The sequence below is a fragment of the Haliotis asinina genome, chromosome 11, assembly GCF_037392515.1.
Source record: "Haliotis asinina isolate JCU_RB_2024 chromosome 11, JCU_Hal_asi_v2, whole genome shotgun sequence".
Classification (NCBI taxonomy): Eukaryota; Metazoa; Mollusca; class Gastropoda; order Lepetellida; family Haliotidae; genus Haliotis; species Haliotis asinina.
Genome location: NC_090290.1, coordinates 49,990,499 through 50,013,936, shown reverse-complemented (window position 1 = coordinate 50,013,936; position 23,438 = coordinate 49,990,499). Strand labels below are relative to the sequence as shown.

The following is a 23,438-nucleotide window of genomic DNA, read 5'->3' as shown; positions in this document are numbered from 1 at the left end:
TGAGAGAGTGAGTTACCTTTACGATGCACTAAGCAATATTCAAGCTAAATGACCGCGGTCCGTAAATAATCGAGTCTAGACCAGACGATCTAGTGATCAACTGGATATGTTCTGCATTCATACCCGTACTACATTCTTCATACTCTAACCTGCATTTTAATGAATTGAACAAAATTTGACATCATCACAAGACAAACAAGCCACATCCTTCTAGGCCAGCACTAAAATTCAGAAAAAAACCCAGAAAAGTCAAATGTCTGTAGGTATAATAGCTGATTGTTGCAGAATCAAAGAAATTTCCACACGTTCCCCATAAATATAAATTGTGTATTTAGTATGTCAATATTGTAATGTGAAAATGAAAATAAATGTAACGTGAAAATGAACATTATACCGTGGCGAAGTAATAATTTCGGCTAGATCTATATCAAATCAGCCTCGATGACACTGCAGTTTTCATAGAATGATCAACGCGGTAAGCTAGGAAGTACACATACGTATAACATTCATATACTTGTTGAATATTATTATCATCCTACCAGTTTGAAAACTGTTACAATAACACTTAAGATATTAAAATATTAACTAAGACTGTTTGTTGATTGGCAGTAAACAGATGTCCTCAATAAAACCAAACTACCGAATGTGATACCAAAACAAAACATCGAATTACTGCCTTATACATCTGAGAAATTATCCCACCACCTGTCGGTGCTTGTGAACATAAATCCCTGTCAGGCAAATTTATATTAATAGGTAAATGATTTAAGTTGATAGTTTTGATCCTTAGAATCACATACAGTTCAGGTTAACTCACCACACGCTCGAAAAATCAACAACGGCCTTGTGAATGTATTTCCGGCACTCTCAGCGTCGCAAGTGAGATTCGGCTTTGTTTTGTTTATCCGAGCACATGGCTATATCCCCCGAGTGACGGGACAAGTATGTGCTAATTGTTCCGGCAGACAACACGAGGAGCAGGGGTGTAATATGTTGTGTATACATAAAGGTATTCACACAACAGAAAATGTTATTGACGAAGTCGATTTGTTGTGGCACGTCACGGACACCATAACATAAAGATCAATACAATTGTACTCAATACAATCGATGTTTACTCGAATACCATGCGTATGTTGTTGGAGTTTTTTGGGGTTTTTTTGCAGAATACTGTTAGTGTAGAGACATCATGCTGTCGTCTCGTCTACTGGGTAATCAATATTGATGTTGTCGTTAACTTCCACTGTTTGTTTTATTCATTGTGTTTGTTTTATGTCTTAATGACGTGAAGTCATTCCTGTGCCAGGGATATATATGATTGTATTTTAGAAGTGAGACAGTTTCGTTTTACGTCACTCTCAGTAATATTCCAGTTATATGGTGATCTGTAAATAATGACTCGAGTCAAAGGAGGTATATTCTAAACAAGACCTAAGGCCCATGCATACAGGAGTTATACATTAAACATATGAAGCAATATGTAGTAATTAGTCATCCAAATAGCAACTCATGATACAGGCAGTAGATTATAAGCAAGTAGTTAAATACGATGGATCTGCAAAACTTTATATCAGGTTGTTGCGTTTGATGAGAACATGATTGATATGGTACGACAGCTTTATTATTACACGCTGGTCAGTTGATTAAAGAAGTAGTTTAAAAATTAATGGAGGTGTCTTCCATAGGTTATTTTCAAATGTATATTTCTTTAGCTAATCTTTATAAAATGGACATACAAGTAAACAATGGATTTCATTTTCCATTTCTAAATTACAATCCTGTGATCAACATCATGAGCATCGATCTGCGCAAGTGAGATACGATAACATGTGCCAACGAAGTTAGCGAGCCTGACCACCCGATCCCGTTAGTCGGCCCTTATGACAGCATGGGTGACAGAAGATCAAATCTAAACCGGATCTTCACGTGTGTGTTTTAAGAAGAATAGGAAGTACACAGACGAATTTGAACACTGTCATATATACTGCTTGCGCTCTCAGTGGAATATACAAACCCGATAAACGTGGTGTCAGAATCCGATAAATATGCAAAACTGGTCACTTAAAACATTGTGGGCGGTGGTGTAATCCAGTGGCTAAACCGTATGATCTTCACGCCTGGGGCCGGGTTCTTTTCCCCACAAGGCTGTCATATGTCAAACCCATATTGCTGGAATGTTGCTAAAACGGCGTAAAACTAAAGTCCCTCACTCAGGACATTGATGCCACCACTTTCAGATAAACTATTACTAAAAGTTAACAACAAGCAAAGGATGTGATATACAGATATATGTTATTGCTTTAAGATAATAAGGAACAATTGCAACACGCATGAGTCAACTCAAAACATTGGTAACACAACAGTCTTGTTTCCTGTTGACTTGGTTTCGCCTTATTGCGCAACTGCGTACAATAACCACTCCAGAATTCTGAGACCAACTCATTCAACTAGCTATATAAATATTAATCAGAATTATTTGATACATCTAATCACTTGTACACTACAACACCGCTCTCCTTCTAATCATGGCACACACGTCGTGCAGTGTGCTCTGTCGTACAACGTGCTCTGGCAAAAGGAAATCTGGAAGTCGTGGACAGCTCAAAACGAGGCTCGGCCGGAAGGGATGTTTGGGGATCTGGTATGGACTTGATGCTGCATCAGTCATAATGTACGTTATACAACTAACTTAATAAGCGAAAAGAACACATAACAACCAGTGAATTTAGACGAATCATTAGACATGTTGCCTAAAATCGTCATAAAATATAGAAATACCACTTTAAACTTTTTATATCATAATACTAAAAAAACCAAGGAATTGGCGTATCGTATAACCATAGCTGTTTGTAGTGTCTCTTTTCATTTTCACACGAGAAAATTCGGATCTGCTGAAAAGTAGGTCAGTAAACTTTAAACTCAAACGTCCTGACATGAACCTAGTAATACGATCGATATTCCTAAACTTTCCAAGAACATTTCACTTACTAACATGAAATATTCATTGTGGAAGAGTCTGAGGACTCCGATGCGATGATCAGGTCATGAACTTACCATGAATAATACATTTTCCAAAAGTTCATTACTTTGCACTGGTGTGGCCATGTAAACTAAAGAAAAGGAAAGGCACTGTACATCCACGTTTGTGCAAAAATGGACCAAACTAAAATGGCTATGGTGATGTGAGTATCATAGTTGTGGTTGAACCTCGTCTTTGCAGTGTCTGCATGCTGTTTAATGCCGCACTAAGCGACATTCCAGCTATATGGCGGCAGTCTGTAAAGTTGACCAGTCAACCAAGTGATTGATATCACGAGCATCGGTCTACGCAATCGGGATACGGTGGCATGAGTCAGAGAGTCTGACCACCCCATCCCGTAGGTCACCTCTTACGACAAGCATGACTTGCTGAAGACCAGTACTGAATCGGACCACAGGTTCGCGGGTTTTCGGGTTTGATTCTTGGTCAGATCCAGGTTTTACTTCCATTTTCAAGACAGTTTATATGAAGTCATCAATGCTGCTGTCTGTATTGTTGTGACAAACAAAAACACTGACCACGAAACAGTTTCGTTTCTTGCTGACTGGGTTCCATCCCATCGATTGCGCAAATTAATACAAAAGGCAGTTTTCTTTTGGGCGGTTCGACCTTTTCGAAGGTCAAGTAGACTGTATTTAAAAACTATAATAAATTAGTTCAAACACGCATTTTCCAACGGTGTTCGAAATATCAGCCTGTCTGCCCGACCACCCAAGACGGGTTGTATTCAGATTCTAAAATTCAGTAGCACGACGGTCGGGTTACAATTCACATATGAATATGAAGATATTCATCATATTTCAGGATAATAATCTTTGATAAACTTCTTCGCTTGTCGAGCCTAAAATTATTTGCGGATAGGTAAGTTTTGGTCAGGGCTAGAAAGTTTTACATAAATCACCAGCCCGGAGACCTGGTTGAAGTTTTGGTGAGTTTCATATTCTGCTTGTAATCCTTGCACACACGTCGTGCAGGGAGCTCTGACAAACGGCGTGGAAATCTCAAAACGAGGCTAGGCCGATAGAAAAGAAAAGTATGTCGGTCTAGCACAATCATGATATTATATCAAATCACAATGTACGTTAAAAACACACCTAATAAGTGCAAAGAAAACATACTAGGTGTAACCAGTTAGACAGATGAATTGGACAGGAGCAGTCTGTGACGTCTTAGTTAAGTTCATGTCTAAACCTCGTCATAAAAAGTAGACTTGTCGAATTTCGAAGTTTAAATGCTATATTCTCTATTTTTTGTTCATTTGAACCACAGTTCTTTGTGCTTTACGACTATGATACACACATATAGGCTATAACGAAAGAAACTTCGATATAACCACACCTCCTTTGTGCTTTTCAACAATAACACACACCTAGACGCCATAACGTTATAAGCATCGGTTCGTTACAAAAGTGTTCGTTGCCAGCGTAGTTTACTACAATAAACAACAACGTGCAGATGAAGGCATAGGAGCACTGTTTCAGCTGACAACCCTCTTCACGAAGATCCAGTAACGCACCTCATATGTGGTTTGAATGGCAAATATGCCGTAATTAAATCATCCTGTTAAAATGAACTGGTTTGATTTAGTTACCCGTGGTCTTTTGAAGCTAATACTGTTCGAAAACCCTGACCACAATGGCTTGTTTAATGGAGCGTTAGCCTATTCCCCATACTACAACAATCAGTGTTTAATGGCCTAAACATTTGCCCTGATATCGACTTGATCAAGATGATTGATTTATCAGTTTAAACGCGTGTCCCCTGATTGACTTCCAGTAATCCTCTTTTAATCGAAGTAATCTTGATATAAGGTGGTATAATGGTAACAGAACGGGCAGGGTTTGCCCCATAAACAAATGAATGTGATGAAGATTCAAATGTAGTATTATGAATACGATTATATTTTCAGGATGACCCAGGTGTCCTCGAGTCTAAACAGAGGCACCACATCGGAATGAAACAGCGTATTCTAGTGAGACTGCTCAACACGTTATCATAACCAGTGTATGAAGTAAGGCCCTTCCGACCGCCGGTCTAAATTTACATCTAGCCAGTCCGACGGTCTGATGCACATTTTAGGTGTTCCATACATCTGAGTGAATTCTTCGTGTCTGGTCTGGTTAAACCCATTTTGGGCTGGTAACATTTTCAAGCTACCAGCCCATATGGCTGGTAGGGGGTGGGGCTTATTTCACAAACTGCCTCAATTAATTATTTTCACAGTGTTTCCGTTGGAAATGTTTGTATTGACTGTTACCTCCCTTGAACATTCACTTATCATGAATATTTCATGATTTCGTTAACCTGGCAATACGAGCACCTATAATTTCCACAATCCCTGACCCTTTATTCCAAAAGGATTCCACAATCTTGAATATCCCTCATAATTCTACTGATAGGATGTTAAAATCACCAGTAAATGTAACGGACTTGGGTCTTTTATTTGAAACAAAAATCAACCAAATTTTATAACTACTATCTGAAGAGTAACACTGCTGTCATAGCAACTGTTAAGCTTACATTGAGGTAGATAAACATTTCAAAGAAACTGTCCCTTAGGGGACATTCTGCGCTCGTGTCTCGCCCATGTCAGTCCCATTGGTGATCCCAGAGAGAGGTCAGCTGTGAAATATAAGGTCGCAAGTGACCTCACAGACCTCATAATTCCATGCCTTTAATACAATGCAGGAGTAATCTGTTTCAAACACAGCACAGGCAGTGTTTCAATGGCGCCTATCCTGCGGGGCTTATTGTGCGTTAATGATGTTCCAATATGGATAGTTGTCCGTCCATTAGCATCTGGTCACGACCCATCAGTTCTGACTGGTTTCTTGTCTATTTAAATGAGTAGATGAGGCTAAGAGCCATAAGCTCGCTGTGCGTAATTGCAGTGGAACTTGTTGACCACAGTTCCAAGTTGGTTCGATCGCTATGCCTGACCAATGTCAATATTCACGATTGACCACACACAACGTGTTGAAACACATGCATACACAGCGAAAACACGCTAATCCGAACTATTTTAATCCGGACACCCAGTTTGTCTACAGTTTACCTTGACTGTCAACATACAAAAACATGGTTCTCTAACAATGATTCATTAATCCGAGTACATGTTAATCCGGAGGAGTTAAGTCGGAAGGGAGGCCTCTGGATAAACGAGGTTTCATTTTAAATCTGGCGATATCGGCTTAGCCACAGCTGGAAAGGATACTTTTGGATTCACTGAAACATCAAAGACTCAACTACGGGAAGAAATTGGTACAGACTCTAAAATCGCATGATATTGCCCGATGGAGTGAGTGAATTTAATTTAAAGCCGCTTTTAGCAATATGATTTAGGAATATCACGACCCGGGACACCAAGAAAAAATGATGATGATGATGATGATGATGATGATGGGCGAGAGGTAGCCCTTGGACGCTATACATAGCGTTCGTAGTGTTACGTCATTCGTAGGCCAATGACGTAGTTACGATTGGTCGTAACGATACGAAAGTTTGGTGAATCGGAAACCCAACTGTAAAGAAGAAAGAAGTTGTTCGTTCAGGAAAGTATCATGTATAGTTTACAGCAATAGGGATATCTGTTATTAGATAAGCCAGGCCAGTCAAACAAGTGACTGATATCATAAATATCCACGTGATCTGGATATGATTACACTCAGTCATCCAAACCAATGATCCTGTCCACCCAATCCCCTTATCCACCTCTTACTGACGTGAGTGAGTAATGTTTTACGCTGCTTCTAGTACTATTCCAGCAATATCACGGCGGGGAACACTACACATGGGTTTTCACACTTTGTACTCACGTAGGGGAATCGAACCCGGGTCTTCGGCGTGACAAGCGAATGTTTTAACCTCTAGGTTACCCCACCGCCCCATTTTACTTGAATGTGTCGCTGAGAATACTGATACCTTGCATACACAGAATCAGCACTGCTCAGATTCTTTTACCGAGTGAGTGAGTGAGTGGGTGGATGGGTGTGTGGATGAGTGAGTGAGTCAGTCAGTGAGTGATTGAGTAATATTTAAGCTTGGCGCATCCATTATCACTAACCCTCAGAATTCAGTTCCGTGAAATCGATTTGATAAGCAAACAATGATAGTTCTGAATAATAGTGGAAAATGTACTACTTATTAACTCAGAGTATAAATGACAATACAACCCAACACAACAAAATCAAAGAAAGATTACAGTAAATGTTTCATGACTTCCACATATTGAAAATGACTAAAAAATGTATACCATGACTCCAGTAAAATCCTGCTTGATTATATTTGTTGCGTCAATAATTGTGAAGGTATTCCATCCACCCCTCCACGTACATGACCAAACAGGAAAAGTATCAAATTATTTAGAGTTGAGACTTACCAGTACCGCCAGAAATAACGAACTCATTGTGGTTTGTGAATAGCAGAGAGTCATAGAATTTAACCTTAAATGTCCACGGTATCCAAGACTGAGCGAAACCTGTGTACACGTAAGGCTGTCGCAAGATCAGAAGTAAGCATTACCAGATTACACAACTACTGCACCGGTACCTGACAATGACGTCGCGTACGGCCTGTTTGACTACCGCCAAAAACATCGTCTCTAAACATTAAGTGATAAATGTCAATACGGTCCCCAGGTCACAAGGAGCTGATTAAAGCACACCTATTTTTAATATCTGGCCTCACTTCCATCTGTTGTTACTGTTTGAAAGATCTGACTTGAGTTTGTTTGTTGGTAACGTGTACTTGGTTGGCACAAAAGACTGAAACAAATCATGTAACTATTTTCGGCCCGCTGAAATCTAAACATTACATATAGAGCAGGCTGCGTTAAACTTTGTTGTAACTGTTTGATAATAATCATGATATGTTTAAATTCTTGACACCTAGCCTTTTGAGTGAGTGGGTTTAGTTTTTTCGCCTCTTTTAGCGATATGTCATCAATTTCGAATGCCATAGAAACTAACGGACAAAAGAAACTTTTCACTTTTGAATTAACGTTTTCGCAATTATAGATAGTAACATAAAGCATATGTTTCTAGAGCACATTCGCCAAAACACATTCTGTGGTAGCGTAGCAAGGCATAAGTCCGTGATTAATGAAAAATTCCAAAAAGCAGCACAAATAGAGTTTGCTGAAAATGAACATACCTGTACTGTGCATAAATACAGAAGTGGAACAGTGCAAGCGTTTCTAGTGCCTCCCCCCCCCCCCCCCCCCCGTGATATTGCTGGAATAATGCTAAATGCGACGTTAAGCCATACTCTCACTCACACTATCCGGTTACGTAGATTGTTCATAGTATCACTCACCCGTTTGCCTGCTCCAATTCAGTTATTTACGTCATGAAGCTGACGTATGTCTGCGTGTGAAGTTAGACAGCAAACAAAAACCCATTGTAGAGTAGCTTAGTGGATAAACCATTCCTTAATCCCAGTTGCGATTCTCAAGTACATATTGTGACCTCCATTACTATGGAATCATAGAAGGGACATTGTCGTGTTGTCCCCCTCTTATAACAGTTGTCCCCTTCTTATAACGGGCAAAAACAGACAATATTGAGAAAAGCGAGAATAATATCTTCCTATTCATCCAGAGAGCGACAATGCAGCATAGCAATAGTTTCCGGGATCAAAATTCGCATATTCGTCCCATTTAAGATATATGATAGAAAACAAGTCTTAAAATGCACGACAACGCGATATTGTCCCTTCTAGGATCACATACATTTTGGGTTTCTCCTAAATGTTGCTATGAGCGGAATAAAACTCGCTTAACTTACCTTTTTGGAATCTGGGTCAGGGTAGACAGATATAATTTTGATATCCATAGAGGAAACAGTTCACGAGGATCCGGTTGTCACAATCACTCACCTATTGACATTTTAATTGTCACTGGTCAACGGTTCATGGAAAATTGTTTCGCGGGGATTGGTACCCCTGCTCTGTATTCAGCGCGTTGATGTACTTGACGTAATAACCGTCTTCCTGGAGACACGGGGATTGAGATGGCACTGTTTGTTGTTGTTTTTAGGTTGCTAGTCATTATTCTCGTCGTTGACAGAACGCAGTAAATCACGTCTTTTCTCGCCAGCTACACAGCTCACGATGTCGTATTTGACCACAATGAAAAACGAGGCAATAGTTGAACGCCTTTACACTGATGTTTCAAGAACCGCATCAGAAGCAAAGAAATGGAAACATCTAAAAGACATTAGAGGACACCAGATTCGTTCGTATTAATGAAATCTGTCATGAGCGGACTCTTTGTTAACCGTCTTTTTTTTCTCCATAATCCAGACGATTCTCTGAGTCCCGGCGAAACTGTTCACTATTTATCATCAAAGCCTGCTTAATAATCCGGACTCTCTCAGTTATGGATTACGAACAAAAATAACAGTCCCGACAATCAACTTTCTGTGAGAACAATGCTTTGTAATCCGGACGTAGCTCACTAAAACTAACAGTGACATATGTTATATTTGGGATTACACTTTCTTGGTAAAGTACAAATTCTGGTACATTGTTTAGTTGAGTCCCATCCGCGATTCGAACCCACACCCTCAGAGTCAGGCACCTAATCGCCAGCACACAAATTCAGCCGCCTAACCCGCTAAGTCACCACGACTTCCAAAAAGATGTAAGTCGGACAACTGGTAGTCTAGACTGTGGGCTTTGTGCACCCCACTGATAAGTGTTAATTGGCACGGCTTCCTCGGCCGAAAGTTATGATTACACAATGCCATTTAGAAAGTGGTCAAATGTAACATATGTTATATTTGGGATTACACGTTCTAGGTAAAGTACAAATTCTAGTACACTTTTGAGATGAGTAAAAATAACAGTTAGTTGGAAAAAACATCTCCTTTACGTCTCTGTTAATGTCCTAATCGACAACATCGTTGTCTTATCCGGCCTGCTTTTTAATCCAGACACATGAGTCCGTTGGTTTCATCGATTTCTTCATTATTTTTCGGGGTAATATATTTAGTATATTTGAACCTTTACATAAGCTTGCCACATCGTTGAATAAACGGTACTTTTGAAAACATAAACTAACCTCAGCACAAATAAAAACTTGACACTCATTATTTTTCAAATAGTGCTTTGAAACTTTTCTTGAAAGAGTTCTTGTTGTGATTATGGTTAAATGCATTGTCAAGGGCATTACGTCACACATTCATTCTACTGGTCGGGCCTCCGTAGCAAGGGGGAGATCACTCCACGCTAAAAATATGTTTCCACATGCCTCAAGTCACGTGACCTATTGATACACGTGCAATTGATCTAACGGTAGCAGAGTAGAGTGTCATCTCAGAAGACACGGTTTTATGGTTGATTATTCGTTAATTTGCAATGCCACAACTTTCAAACATTCATGTGTGGGATGTGATAGGCAGGCGACTCCGTCAAGTAAGGAACCCTCCACAAAACTTGCGGGAGCTTGGTGCCATGTTGGTACAAATATGGCGGTGCATTCCCTCAAGCTGTGTTCAGACGCATGATCCATCCACGAGGAGACGTTGTATCGCAGTTGTGAACGCCCATGGAGGACACACCCGATATTAACATGATTTCATTATGTTGTGACTCACAGTTTTGGATCAAGGACATTGTAGTCGCATTTCCGGTGGAACCGATTCCAATACAAACTTGATCTGTATGCTATAGCATCTTTAATGAAAAGAGAATTGAATACAATCGTTATTTCAAACCCATTTTCCAAAATGTTCACATTATTGACTTTGAAGTCAAGTTTTTATTTTTGCTGAGTTTATTCCATTCAGCTATTGAAATAGAAAAACATGTATACCGCTGTGAATTGTTACAGAAAATCCCCGTGCACTATCCTAGTAAAAGTCTAGGTCAGAGACGATCTCCAGCATCCCATGCGTCTCTCACGGGATCGGGTGATCAGACTAGCTGGCTTGGTTAATGCAGATCGCATCCCAACTACGAAGATGGATTACCAACTTCTCCGTTATTTGAGTCTTACTCGATTGTTAAAAGATCACATAGCTCTGTCAATTAACAACTCCTGAAATCACAAATATTGATGTAAATGGTTCCCCGTGAATAATATATAGTTGGAATTTCTTATTTCCAGATGTATCAAATACGCTCATCGGATTGTTACTGTTAATCTGTCCTGATATTCCATTGTACCTACAGTAATTTCAACGAGTCGGATGTTCTGTTACTTTTTCTGAGTAAAGTTCATGAAACGGAACTTGAAATCGAACCGAATAATGCTCCTTGAAAGCAGATCCAATGTTGGTTGTATTGTCACAATCCGGTCTTCATCGAGTACTCAGAATAAAAAAAACAAGACACCTCTACTGCACAGACTCCTAGATATGGGTTCTGAAAATAGGATAGTATTTCGCTTTATATCTATTTTAAGTTATACAACATGTAAATCCCATAAATCAGTGCGTGGACTTCCGGGTGGGAGAAGCCGCGCGACGTGTGATCGGCCTTGTGAGCCTAATTCCCATGGCGCCTAATCCCACCACTCAGACACAGAGACCAAACCCCTGACAACGGTGCTGACAACGGTGCTGTGCCAAAGAAGGGATATAGAAAGGTTTACTTAACGATGACACGGTTAGTACTATAAACAGATACGTTGTTTCACGTGAACCCCTAAAAAATCTCCAACACCTAAATCTCCGTCGATCGGGGCAGGAAATTCTACTCCGGAACTATATTTCTCTTGTTCACGTGACTGTCCCAATATTTAATATTGGTCTCTATGTTAGTGCTTCTTAGTATGAAAACGTAGACGTGGTTGCAAATGACCACCATCGAAAAGTATAACTGCCAGAATCTGCTTCCAGTATCTGTACTCACATTCACGTTTACGTGACTAGATCACATTACTCAAGGCAACTTTGCGTCAGGAGTTTCCTATTATTTATGTATTTCGATATCAAATAATTTGCAAAATTGTCATTAACAGAGAAAGTAAGACCCTTAATGGGATAACAGTTTGTTACTTATTTGTGATGCCATTAACAATACAAAGCAATATTTTCAGAATTGGCATTCCAGCATTAGCAGGATCAATATTGTAACTGGATTCACTAGTTTCAGTGGTTTCCGTGGCTATCACATACAACACAGTCGGGCACCAGACAGGAGCTTTAGATGAATGCATTCCAATACGAAATAGTTTACTATTATGTTAATAGTATATATTAGCCGTGCCTGAGACAAGAAACATTTTTCATGACTGGTGTCACCATTTCCGGTGTCCTCCGCAGTGATATTGCTGGAATATTGCTAAAAGCGGCGTAAAACAATACTCACTCCCCCTATTATAGTAACAACAATGAAATAGAACTTTGCGATTACCATAATGGCCCCGGGGATCACTGAGCTTGAACCTAAAAACTCGGATCTGTTTCGAAACGAAAAACTGTCTTACCAATGCTTTTTATTCTGTCCTAAATCCAGAACCTCGTATCTGTGGTGTTGACAAAACTGATCGCTTTCGAAAAAGCTCAACCATAAACATGCACTGTTGACCCGACTTCAAACTTTTGCATAAACTCCATACTCGATATTGTTGATTTGACTCGGAGCGGTGTTTGATTAATACATGTTCAATATTCAGGACTGGAAAGCTTACTTTACAATAATCCGTCTGATCTTACTGTGACAATCTACAGGTCGATCTACAGACACGACATTCTATCATATCAGGAAATCTGCTAGCACAATAACAGCAGGAACTTGTCTAGAGTCATGACAGTGAAGGAGATAAAACATGTTACCACTGTACGTGGTTCCTGTTCCGCGCACAGGTCACAAATAAAGAGCTTATCGTTGCTTATTTCAAGCAATCTGAATACCACTGCCACGTAGAGCATATTATAGCATAGCATGACTTTTTTTCCTCTCCTACTTCTTCAGCGCCTCACCATATCGCCTTTAATAATAATGTTAAACTGTTGTTGGTTTGTTTATTTATCGCTTAACGCCTCAATCCAGCTATACGGCGGAGGTCTGTAAATAGACCCTACTGGACCTACTGAGCATCGATCCAAGGAATACGATGACATGTCGCAACCAAGGCAGCGAACCTGATCCCCTTAGTCGCCACTTAGCATAGGTTGCTAAAGACCAATTCTAAATGTATATTCGGCGTCTTATTTCGTCTGTATATGATTCGACTGGGCTCATCTCCGTTTCTGAGACCCTCACGCCCTCTGCGTGTCAGTAACCGAAGTACTGTCACCACAGCCAGATTATTTCGGTGTTGACCTTCACGGCCCAGTGTAAGGTATTCCCACAGATCTGCAATGTGTATTAACCTGTACATATATCCCATCTGTTTACCTAGTGTTCTATCTCTGGTCAGTGTTTGTTCGTCAATAAAGCAAGCCTGTGATCATATTTGAGGTTAATAAAACCAAGCAACGTCAATATTCTGCCCATCTACGCGTTCACTGACATCACGCTACGTCACCGATACCAGCGGCGATGTAACAACTAGGAGACATTGATATGGTGTTGTCTTTGGCTGGATGGAGGCGTCATCCTCCATAATCCAGTGAGTGAGTGAGTGTGGTTTTACGCCGCTTTAAGGAATATTCCAGCAATATCACGGCGGGACATAAAAAATGGGCTTCACACATAGTACCCATGTAGAGAATCGAACCCGGGTCTTCGACTTGGCGAGTGAACGCTTGAAACACTTGGCTACCCCACCGCTAGAGTATGGAATCTGTTCTTTCCAGCAGTGTCATATACTTACAAATTCATTAATAAATATAATAATAGTAATGATGATATGTATGCAGTTACATAAAGATCTTGGTTCAACATCCATCCATTGGTTGAGGATCCAATCTTTTTTACACACTTTTCACAAGTCTGAGTTTAGAACCGTGAGCTGTGTATCAATATCTTGACAGAGGGTGTTTCATGTTTTGATACCGAATATGTTTGAAAGAATTTGGACTTACCCTTGGGTGCAAAGATTTTCTTTGGATGTGTAAAGTCCTTGTAATTCTGAAACCATCGTCTATCCGTCCACTTTCACTACATGTTTATAAGATTCACAACAGCTAACACTGCCACATACCTCCAGTCTGTTTGGGTTAAAATGATACCAATGAATCGCAATCTAAATCCAAATCGGTTCATGATCAAACATCCAACACAAACTGTTGCCATAACCGAGTTGGAGTTAGACTGTGATTCGTCGGTCAGTTTGAGTCAAAAGGACTATGATTTCATGTAAATTATTAGTATAAATATCCTGTTTAACTGTTAGTTAGCATCCACCTGACGAAGGGGCAAGGAATAGCCCAGAAACGTGAAAACAATAAAGAAGAAGTTGACGTCCATAACAGCTTGTCGTATATATAGACTATGACAGCATACAAAAATCTATCCGTGCTCGACTTCAAACGGAACCATTTAACTTTAACGCACTTTTGTTCCGTGTTTGCTTGCTAAAGACAATATTTAACATTATACCAGTCAAATGACTCGGACCTGGAGTCAAGTTTTATACAGGAATATAGTAATACATGCAGTAATAGGCCGCTGGTATGGCGGACATATCCGAGCACATTGCCTGCTCATGGCGCTACTTATAATACTGTCCCCGGTTACAGGGCACTATATCACTTTCCGATATATTTTCAGCTCCTTGAGAATCATACAACCATGCTGCCTCTTGGAAACTTACATTCAGGACATCCTCACGGGTACCCATATAATGGGGTGGGTGAACTGAGACAATGTGGATCTAAGTATCTAAGGAAACTGGGCAAATGTGTCCACCCCTGCACCCAACCCTAGGTGCCTCCAAAAGGCATCGAATCCGACCTTCTGCGTGATAGGCAGACGCCTTATCACTGCACGAGTGCCCTCCACAATATCTGTTGATCGATGTTATAGGCAACAACAGCTGTGCTATCAAATACGTCATCGATCCAGACCACCCGATCCGGGAGGTTGCCTTTAACAACCAATACACTTTACTGGCGACCAATAAATTGTAACCTGTGATCTCTGAGGCGTTATCAGGTTCCCGAATGATCATTTGTAAGTGTTATTTTCAGAGATACTGCGACAAAATGTTTCATGAAGGTTGTTTCCAGAATAAATCATAAATCTCTTGACAGGCTACTTTCAACAGGTTGTAAAAGCAACTTATACGGGTTATATATCAACGTGGCTTACACAATGTTAAATGTTGCCAATTTTATCACGCACTTATTTATACAGATTATGGGCGCTACTGTCGATATTCACGTTTAGCGTGAGTGAGTGAGTTTAGTTTTACGCCACACTCAGCAATATTACAGCTATATGGCGGCGGTCTGTAAATAATCGAGTCTGGACCAGACAATCCAGTGATCAGCAACATGAGCATCGATCTGCGCAATTAGGAACCGATGACATGTGCCAACCAAGTCAGCGAGCCTGACCACCCGATCCCGTTAGTCGCCTTTTACGACAAGCATGGGTTACCAAAGGCCAATTCTAACCTGGGTCCTCACGGGTTCAGTACAATGGATGTAAATTTATAATTGTTCACATTTTCAGTCTTGCAAGTCCTTTCTTTACCAAAACATTATAGTTCCGCCTCACGTGCAGCCATAAACTGAAAAATGTAAACAAATGTGCCCTTTGTGATATACCCAGCACTAAAGGGTACCCGGTGGGATTATATGGTGCATTTCGGTTAGCTTTGTTTGCATACTACCCCGGAAGCTGAAAATATAGTCGTCGTATATTAATCCACTGACAGGTAACTGTGCAACGAGTATATGTTTATTGTGAGGATTTTGCATGATTACAAATATGTGTATTATTATTGTCTGAAATTCTCTGATCGGTGTGGACACACTGACAGGTAATCGGGGCGGAAAAACGTGCAACCAGGCAATATAATGAGTGATCATGATTTTACGCGCTATTATCGATACTCTAGCAATATCACGACTGGGACACCAGGAATGGGCTTCACACATTGTACTCAACAAAAAGCGGTAACATCAAACCCGTTTTTAACTTCACGAGCTAACACTTGAACCACTACGCTACCCACCTCTCCTAGGACTTGCTTGTGCTTGGTAAGCAACGCGGCATTCCCTGATTCCGAGATTTCACATTGATGTTTGCCGTTGATTTAGGTGTTTAAATAGATTATATCCTCAAACGGAAATAAATTCTTCGCGCAGAAAGCATGCTCTCACGGCCAGCCCTCCCGCCATCATGTTGACGACATATTGTTGTGTGTCTCCTGTTCCGAGTTTATAGCCTAGAGAAAATGAGCGGTGTTCCGCGAGATTGAACTACCCATTAATTATGTAAGTGTTCATCGGATTTAGACCAGGCTTTCATGGTTAGTCGAGGATTCTTTACACCTGGCTGAGCCAGCAGATAATGTGAACATTCATGTGTCCGATGTCATGTGTCCCTACCGAGAAGTGTACTCTCCTTCAAAAACGTCGCAGTATATATTTAAGGATTTCGAGAAACACTTGTTAATGATATTTTACGAGGTTCTGCTTCATAGACTTCTCTTAGACACTCCGATGTCTTCGGTTTCCTTCGGTATCCATTGCGTTACATCTCCAATGTGTTTCACTTGACACCATACAGAAAGTTCCTACCATCGTTTCTTTCTGAGTTTCATTCAGTCCACACGGTGCTAAGAAATGATACGTTGCATCACGTTACACATACGAACGAAACTAGCTATATCAGAAAGTCTTTGAAAGGAGCGATACGTGTGATCTCGACGCATATTATACCCATGTGGGGAAGAGAACCCAGGTCTTCGGCGTCACGAGCGAACGCTTTAACCATTATGCCACTTAGTGTGCCAAACAACCACTGGTCCTCCAGCCCATGACAAATAAAAATCCAGTCCGAACCGTGTATCTCCACGGTCAGTGGCATGACTGGCTAGTGAATTTTCATGGGTCGCTTTGTAAATATATCGCTCCCTATGACATGTTGCGTTATAACACACTTTTAAATCGCGAAAGATGAAACTAGTCATCATATCAGTAGCTTCGTAATGAAACCCGTGAATTATTTTGTGGGCTAGTAACTTTCTGACATAGCTAACGCGACTGGCTAGCAAAATTTAAAAACTGTAATCCCACCGCCCCCATAACATTGTCACGTCATTCTGGGCGAACGCTTTAACAGCTAGACTACCTCACCCCCCTTGTCTTGTTTCGAGCATTTGTAGGAGTGTTTTATGTGAAGTAAGGAGACTGTTCCGTTAAAAGTTCAATACCGATTTCTGCAAAGACAGCAGCTTAAACATTTTAAAAAACCGACAAATATCTTGCAACAACTCTTTTTGAAAAATTGTTGTTTTTTCAGCATTCTCAAATATAATTAATTTGTTTTAAACATTTTCTGGGACGGTTTCTCTTCTTGGACATTTCACCGAGAATACCCTCTGAAATTCAGTTCATTTACACCAGCTGACACTAAGAACCATGCCGAGCTTATAACAAGGTTTAAAGGACGAATACCTCTCGGTAATTATCGCCCCGCTCTACAAACACGTTCTACAATGTCCACAGGAACACAATGGCAACACTGGCAAGTATACACGCTGGGTGTTTGGACAAAAGCAACAATATCCCCTGCATGTAATGTAATACTCCAGAATGGTCTATAACGTTCCGGGTATATATGCTGTCGAGGTCAATTCAAACATGGCTATGTCCTTGTGTAACGTTGTGTTTGACATATTGACAGAGTGCGCTGATTTCAGGAATTCCATTGTGTAGCTGGTTCTCCGTTTTCTGATAGTGAACATGAACATATGGACGTATATTGAGTTGCCATGGTTTTAGGCTACTTTTGACAATATCGGAGTCTGTGAGGTAGCCTACTGGTAAAAGCGTTCGGTCGTACACGAGTACAATGTGTGAAGTCCATTTGTGACGTCCCCCGCCGTGATATTGCTACAATATTGCTAAAAGCGGCATAAAAGTAAACTCATTCATTCATTTAGCGATAATCCATCAATATCATGGCAGGAGACATCAGGAATTGAGTTCACACTGCCGTACAGCAAGTCTCGTTTCCTGTTTACTGGGTTCCGTCCGATTGCGCAACTTAGTGTCACAAGTCCAGAATTTTTACACTAATTCATTTAACATAAATATTGACCAGTATGACTTGATATGTCTAAGCACTTGTAATTTGCAGCACAGAGTTCCTTCCAATCCTTCCAAACACGTCGTACAGCGTGCCCTGTCGTACGTCGAGCTCTGACAAACGGTAACCTGGAAATCGTGGAAATCTGAAAACGAAGCTCTGCCTCTAGTTTGGCGGTCTGGTACGAAATATATATTATAACAATCTCATTGTGGGTATCAGAACTACACTAAATAAGCTCAAAAAATAAAAAATAAAAAACACATAACAGTTGTAACCAGTAAGAGTTGTTTATTTTCACTTTACACGAGAAAAATCGGATCGGCTGAAAAGCAGATCATTATCCGAATGGGTTAATGAGGCTTAATTTGTTTTTATGGTAGTATGTCAAATCGATTTTTATGGCAAATTGCATAGCGGAGTTCTCTTATTAGGCATCCCTTATCAGACCAGTATCCGTTGGTCGTAGTCATGCTCACAAGCTCATTTCCGGTGTCCCCGGAACCTTAATAGTGAATGAGTATATCGCAGCGATGAACACCAGAAATGAGTACATCAAGAGTATAATTTATCAAAATTATTTGTATGCGTTCTTGGATTGGGAACAGATAGGTCAGAGCGGATATGTTGGTATGAACATGTAGCAATAGGTTGTATGAATTAGCGGCATGAATATGGACATTACTAAGTGTGAACATATGGTCATATAGTGTATGTGGACATATGGACATACTTAGGGGTGACTTATTGAGGACTATTGCCATAGCGATAGTCGATTGGTCGTCATACTATAGCGACCAACTATTGCAATACTATTGCGGTGATGTTTCTCCTTTAATTCTCTAATTTGAAGTCATTTCCCACATGAATGTATAGTTTACATGAAATAAAACCAAACTGAACTAGTTTAAGTCCCTTGTGATAACTGACTACAAACCCGAACCCCAGATCAAGATTGGTATAGCGGTAACTGGGCGGATCTCATATCTGGTACTTCCTGTATTTTGTGCTGCGCATTTCCCCATGGAGTCACTTGCTAAACTATCGATTGTCACACATCGTACTATTAATGCATCGATAGATTTTCGTCCCTAACATCGATTAATCGCTATCGGAGCCTCAACCATCGCAATCCATCGATAGTTCGATACATCGTCACAGCCCTAAGACATACTTGCGTGGACATGTCGATGTTGACATTCGGGCATGGATCTGTTGATAAGGATATGCATGTTTTGACATATTTTTGACATATGGGCATGGACAGTTGAGCGCTTATCAATCGCAACGTTTCACAGAAAAGTATTCCCTTGTTATCTGACGAAGCACTACAAAGCAGGGTAGAGGGTGTACGTTTACTTGTTTTCTTAGTGAAATTTGTCTATTACGGACTGGCATGGGACAGAGCCATTTGTCCGGATGATATAACATTCCGGATTAGTCAACTTTTGTACGTTACCATAGCCATGATCTGGTCGATCTGCCGTACCTATGAAGTGAATGTGAAACAATTAAGCAAGTAATCAGTCATTTATAGGACTGACACTGGCGTCAACCCGCCTCGTTAACTAATGTATCATGAATTTACCATTGAGAGCAGAAGTAATGGAGAAGTATCAACAGTCTGTTATTACAGTAAGCTACGCCTGGATTACAAAGCCTGGTTCCCATAGCAAATCGATTGTCAGGACCATTGTTTTAGTCCGTAGTCCGTAACTGAGAGAGTCCTGATTATAAAATAAGCTTTAGTGATACATCAGAACAGGCCCATTAGAACAGCTTTGCCGGGATCCAAGGAGTAGTCCGGATTACAAAGTAAACCGGTTTATAAAGGGTACGGATTTGATAGATTCTGCTCTAACTCTAAATAGTGTCTAATTGGTAGCAAATGAATCTCACAGCTGGTTTTGTGTGACAACCATTTCATGTTCTGAACCAGTCAATACATTGCACTCCTAACGAGTCCAAGACAAACATACGGTATACTAAATGCAAGCAGCAATGTTGACGCAATGCACATAGCTATTCGTGATAGTAAATAGTAGGTATGACATTTCCTGATAACTAATCATAATACTATAATATGTTATAGCTGCAAAACAAACTACAAAGTAGGTCTCGCTTGACGTAATGACGTTCGTGTAAATAGCTCGACAGCTGGCAACGTCCTCCTCGTGTCACGAGTTTCTTTTGAACTAAGGTACAATGCTGAACACTTTGATGTAGGCGGTGATAGCAGCATAACGTGTATAAGACTACAGACAGTAATCCAAACAAGCCCTGTCCCCCCCCCCCCCCCCCCCCCCCTCCCCATCTTTTCTTCAAAGACGCCGACAGTAAGGCAGTGAGATAGCACTGAAATTTGTGTCCATAACAGGGCAGATCGGTAAATACTACACACAAGTGAATTTCGTAATTAACGCGCTTATGATTCTTATTATATTTGTTCGGTTAGATAAGAGATACGATCCACATTACAACTGGTCTTGAGTCCCCGTGCTTGTAGTAAGAGGCGACTAGCGGCATCGGGTGGTCAAGACCACTGACTTGATTGACACATGCTATCGCACACTTATTGCTTAGATCGATGCTCATGGGGTTATCACTGGATTGTCTGGTCTAGGATTATATACAGGCCGTCGTCATTGAGCTGGAATATTTCCGAGTGTGGCGTAAAACAAAACTCATTCACACTAATTATCACTATCATTATCACTAATTTTGCAAGGAATCACAACCCTGAATAATTTGTCTTTATAACTCACGTGATTCAATCAAAAAGAGATTATCTGGCCCATGCTCGATTATTTACTGAGTGCGGCTTTAAACAACAAACAAACACTTGAGTTATGGTGTAGCACTCCGTGTACGGTGCTCATTTTGCTACTTATAAATAAACATATTGAGATAATCAGAAATTCTCAGTTGACAAATTAACAGGTAACTAGGGCAACGAAATGTCCAACATAAGAAACTGATGTTCATTGATATGATCGCCCATGCCTATGCGATGTGTTACATTTTATCGTTGCTCATATAAGCTGTGTACGTTATCTTACATTTTGCTATGGGGAAGATATTTACATGTTAATTACTGTACTATACATCAAATGTAATACATTGTCACAATATCAATGAACATACGGATGGCAGGAATAATTAATTTCATTTGGGATATATTCCAACAACGATTTTCTGTTCATTTAGAAACATGAATACAGCAACTTCCAAGTTGAAATATCGAACGCAAATCCTAAAAGAAGAAAGACCAACAGTTCATACACGCACACACACAGACTCACACGCAAGCACACAAGCACACACGAACGCACATACGCATGTATTTACTCAAAGAAGAGATCATTGCAAGCACATTTCATGCAAATATTGTTGTACGTTTGCAATATTTCATTTACAACCGATGGAGTGGCAGTATTATTAGTATCTTACCTATCCAACATTACAGATTACCAGATATCCTTTACCTTTGGCATGAGCTTTCCGATGTCCCTATGTGAACATCGATATCTGTTTACATTTATATTCATTGTAGACTGAACTTGTTTAGGGATAAAGTTTCTATTGTTGTTTGGTAACAGACTTATGTACATTCATACAAACACACATGTACACGCACGCAAACACACACACATTCTGATTAAAAAATCGTCGCAAACCCTTTGTACCAAGATCTGAGTTCATCCGTTGAGTGTAATCAAATGTCATTGTGTAAATATGTGGTACCTCCAAAACCTGATGAGTCATCATGACAAAGCGTTTTGAAAATCGAACATCTTAGACCCCCTACTACCTCCCCCAAACATGGAGTTAAGTAGTTTTCATCGACTTTTATTGGATATGAATTCAGGGAGTGATACGTCGTCAAAATACGTCAAATGCAAGTACTTCAGTCGATGACGTATCATGACACACTGGACCCTCAAAACTGAGGGTTCACTGTGTTCCATAGAATTAGCGGAGATATGTGTTTGCATTTATCGTGGTAGGGACGTGGCACTCACACAATGTACTGTTAGTTGCTTGGAAAAGCAACATTTTACGTATAATGCAATCCAGTTTAGCTGGAACTGTCACACATATCCAGCGTTCGAAATAACCGCAGGCCCGGAGGCCCAACACCGGTTATTATTGTGTCGGGACGGCAGTTTCAAATACATTGTATGTGCCGGTCCTCATGGCCTTCTGTAAATTAACTGTCTATTAATTTTCAAGTGGAATGTTTTCCTTTTTTCCTTTATTGACGTGCAGGAATTATCCACAGTCCAACATGTTACGATAACTTACAGTTTCACTTCCTGGTATTTCAGAGTTTTGGCGTAGGGATGTCACCAGTCTAACAAATAAAAACTCCACTGTGTGCTGTAGGCTTCGCTTCATTTTGTATAAACTGTGTAAAACTGTGTACAGTGTAATCTATTTTGGTTTTATTGGTTTGACATTAACCAAACGGGCCTGCAGATTTCATTCAGTGCGTGTAGATTTTAAAGCATGCAGGTAGTAGCCCTGATGGCCAGCTGGTAAATCGAAGAATTGCAAAGGCTGCTTAGGGGTGAAGCTACCCGAAACGTACCATATACGTCTACAATAGCTGAATAACATCTACGCCCCATCTATTCTTGATTCTATCCTAACCTACCAGAATTATGTACGCCAAACATGACACATCTACTGTTGAACATATACACCCGACATGTTACATCTACCATGAACCGACCGGCATCATGTACGCACAACTTGACTCATCTACCACGCACTTACCTTCAATACGGGTATATCGGGTATGTCATCATCCCCATCCTCCACAGTAAACCTAGCGGCAATCCTCCTCGTCGTCATGTCGCACGAAGTGACGGCGTCCTCCACCTTCGCACTGGCCGCTTCAGTCATAAGTCACGTGACTACCGCTATCAGTCACGTGCCAATGTTCAGTTCATCCGTTGGGGTAATGTCCAACCAAGCACTGACGTTTGAACTCCTGAATCCAAACTTCTTTTCAACGCTGACAGTAACACATGCACATCAGCCAAATGGAGACCAAAAGATCACAACAGGTCATATGATAGCTATGTATGTTTCCTTTCGGAACGCGCCACAACTGTCACTTTACAATTCAAAAAGCCCAACTGTACAGGACATGTCCTTCAGGTGTATCCTGGCACCCGCTGTGCACCCGAATGTTATCTGTTGTCCTCCACAAAGGGTTACTGAAGGATGTTGAGAAATA

The 23,438-nt window shown here is 40.5% G+C and overlaps 1 protein-coding gene across 1 annotated transcript in view; it reads right to left on the bottom strand.

The window, feature by feature from the left end:
- The window catches only part of LOC137256134 (uncharacterized), a 33,962-nt gene extending 10,850 nt beyond the window's left edge, over window positions 1-23,112 (bottom strand). The window contains exon 1 of the mRNA XM_067793837.1: window positions 22,973-23,112. Coding sequence (XP_067649938.1) covers window positions 22,973-23,101 — 129 coding nt within the window. The 5' untranslated portion in view covers window positions 23,102-23,112. The remainder of the gene's footprint in view (window positions 1-22,972) is intronic.
- Window positions 23,113-23,438: the final 326 nt, after the last annotated feature.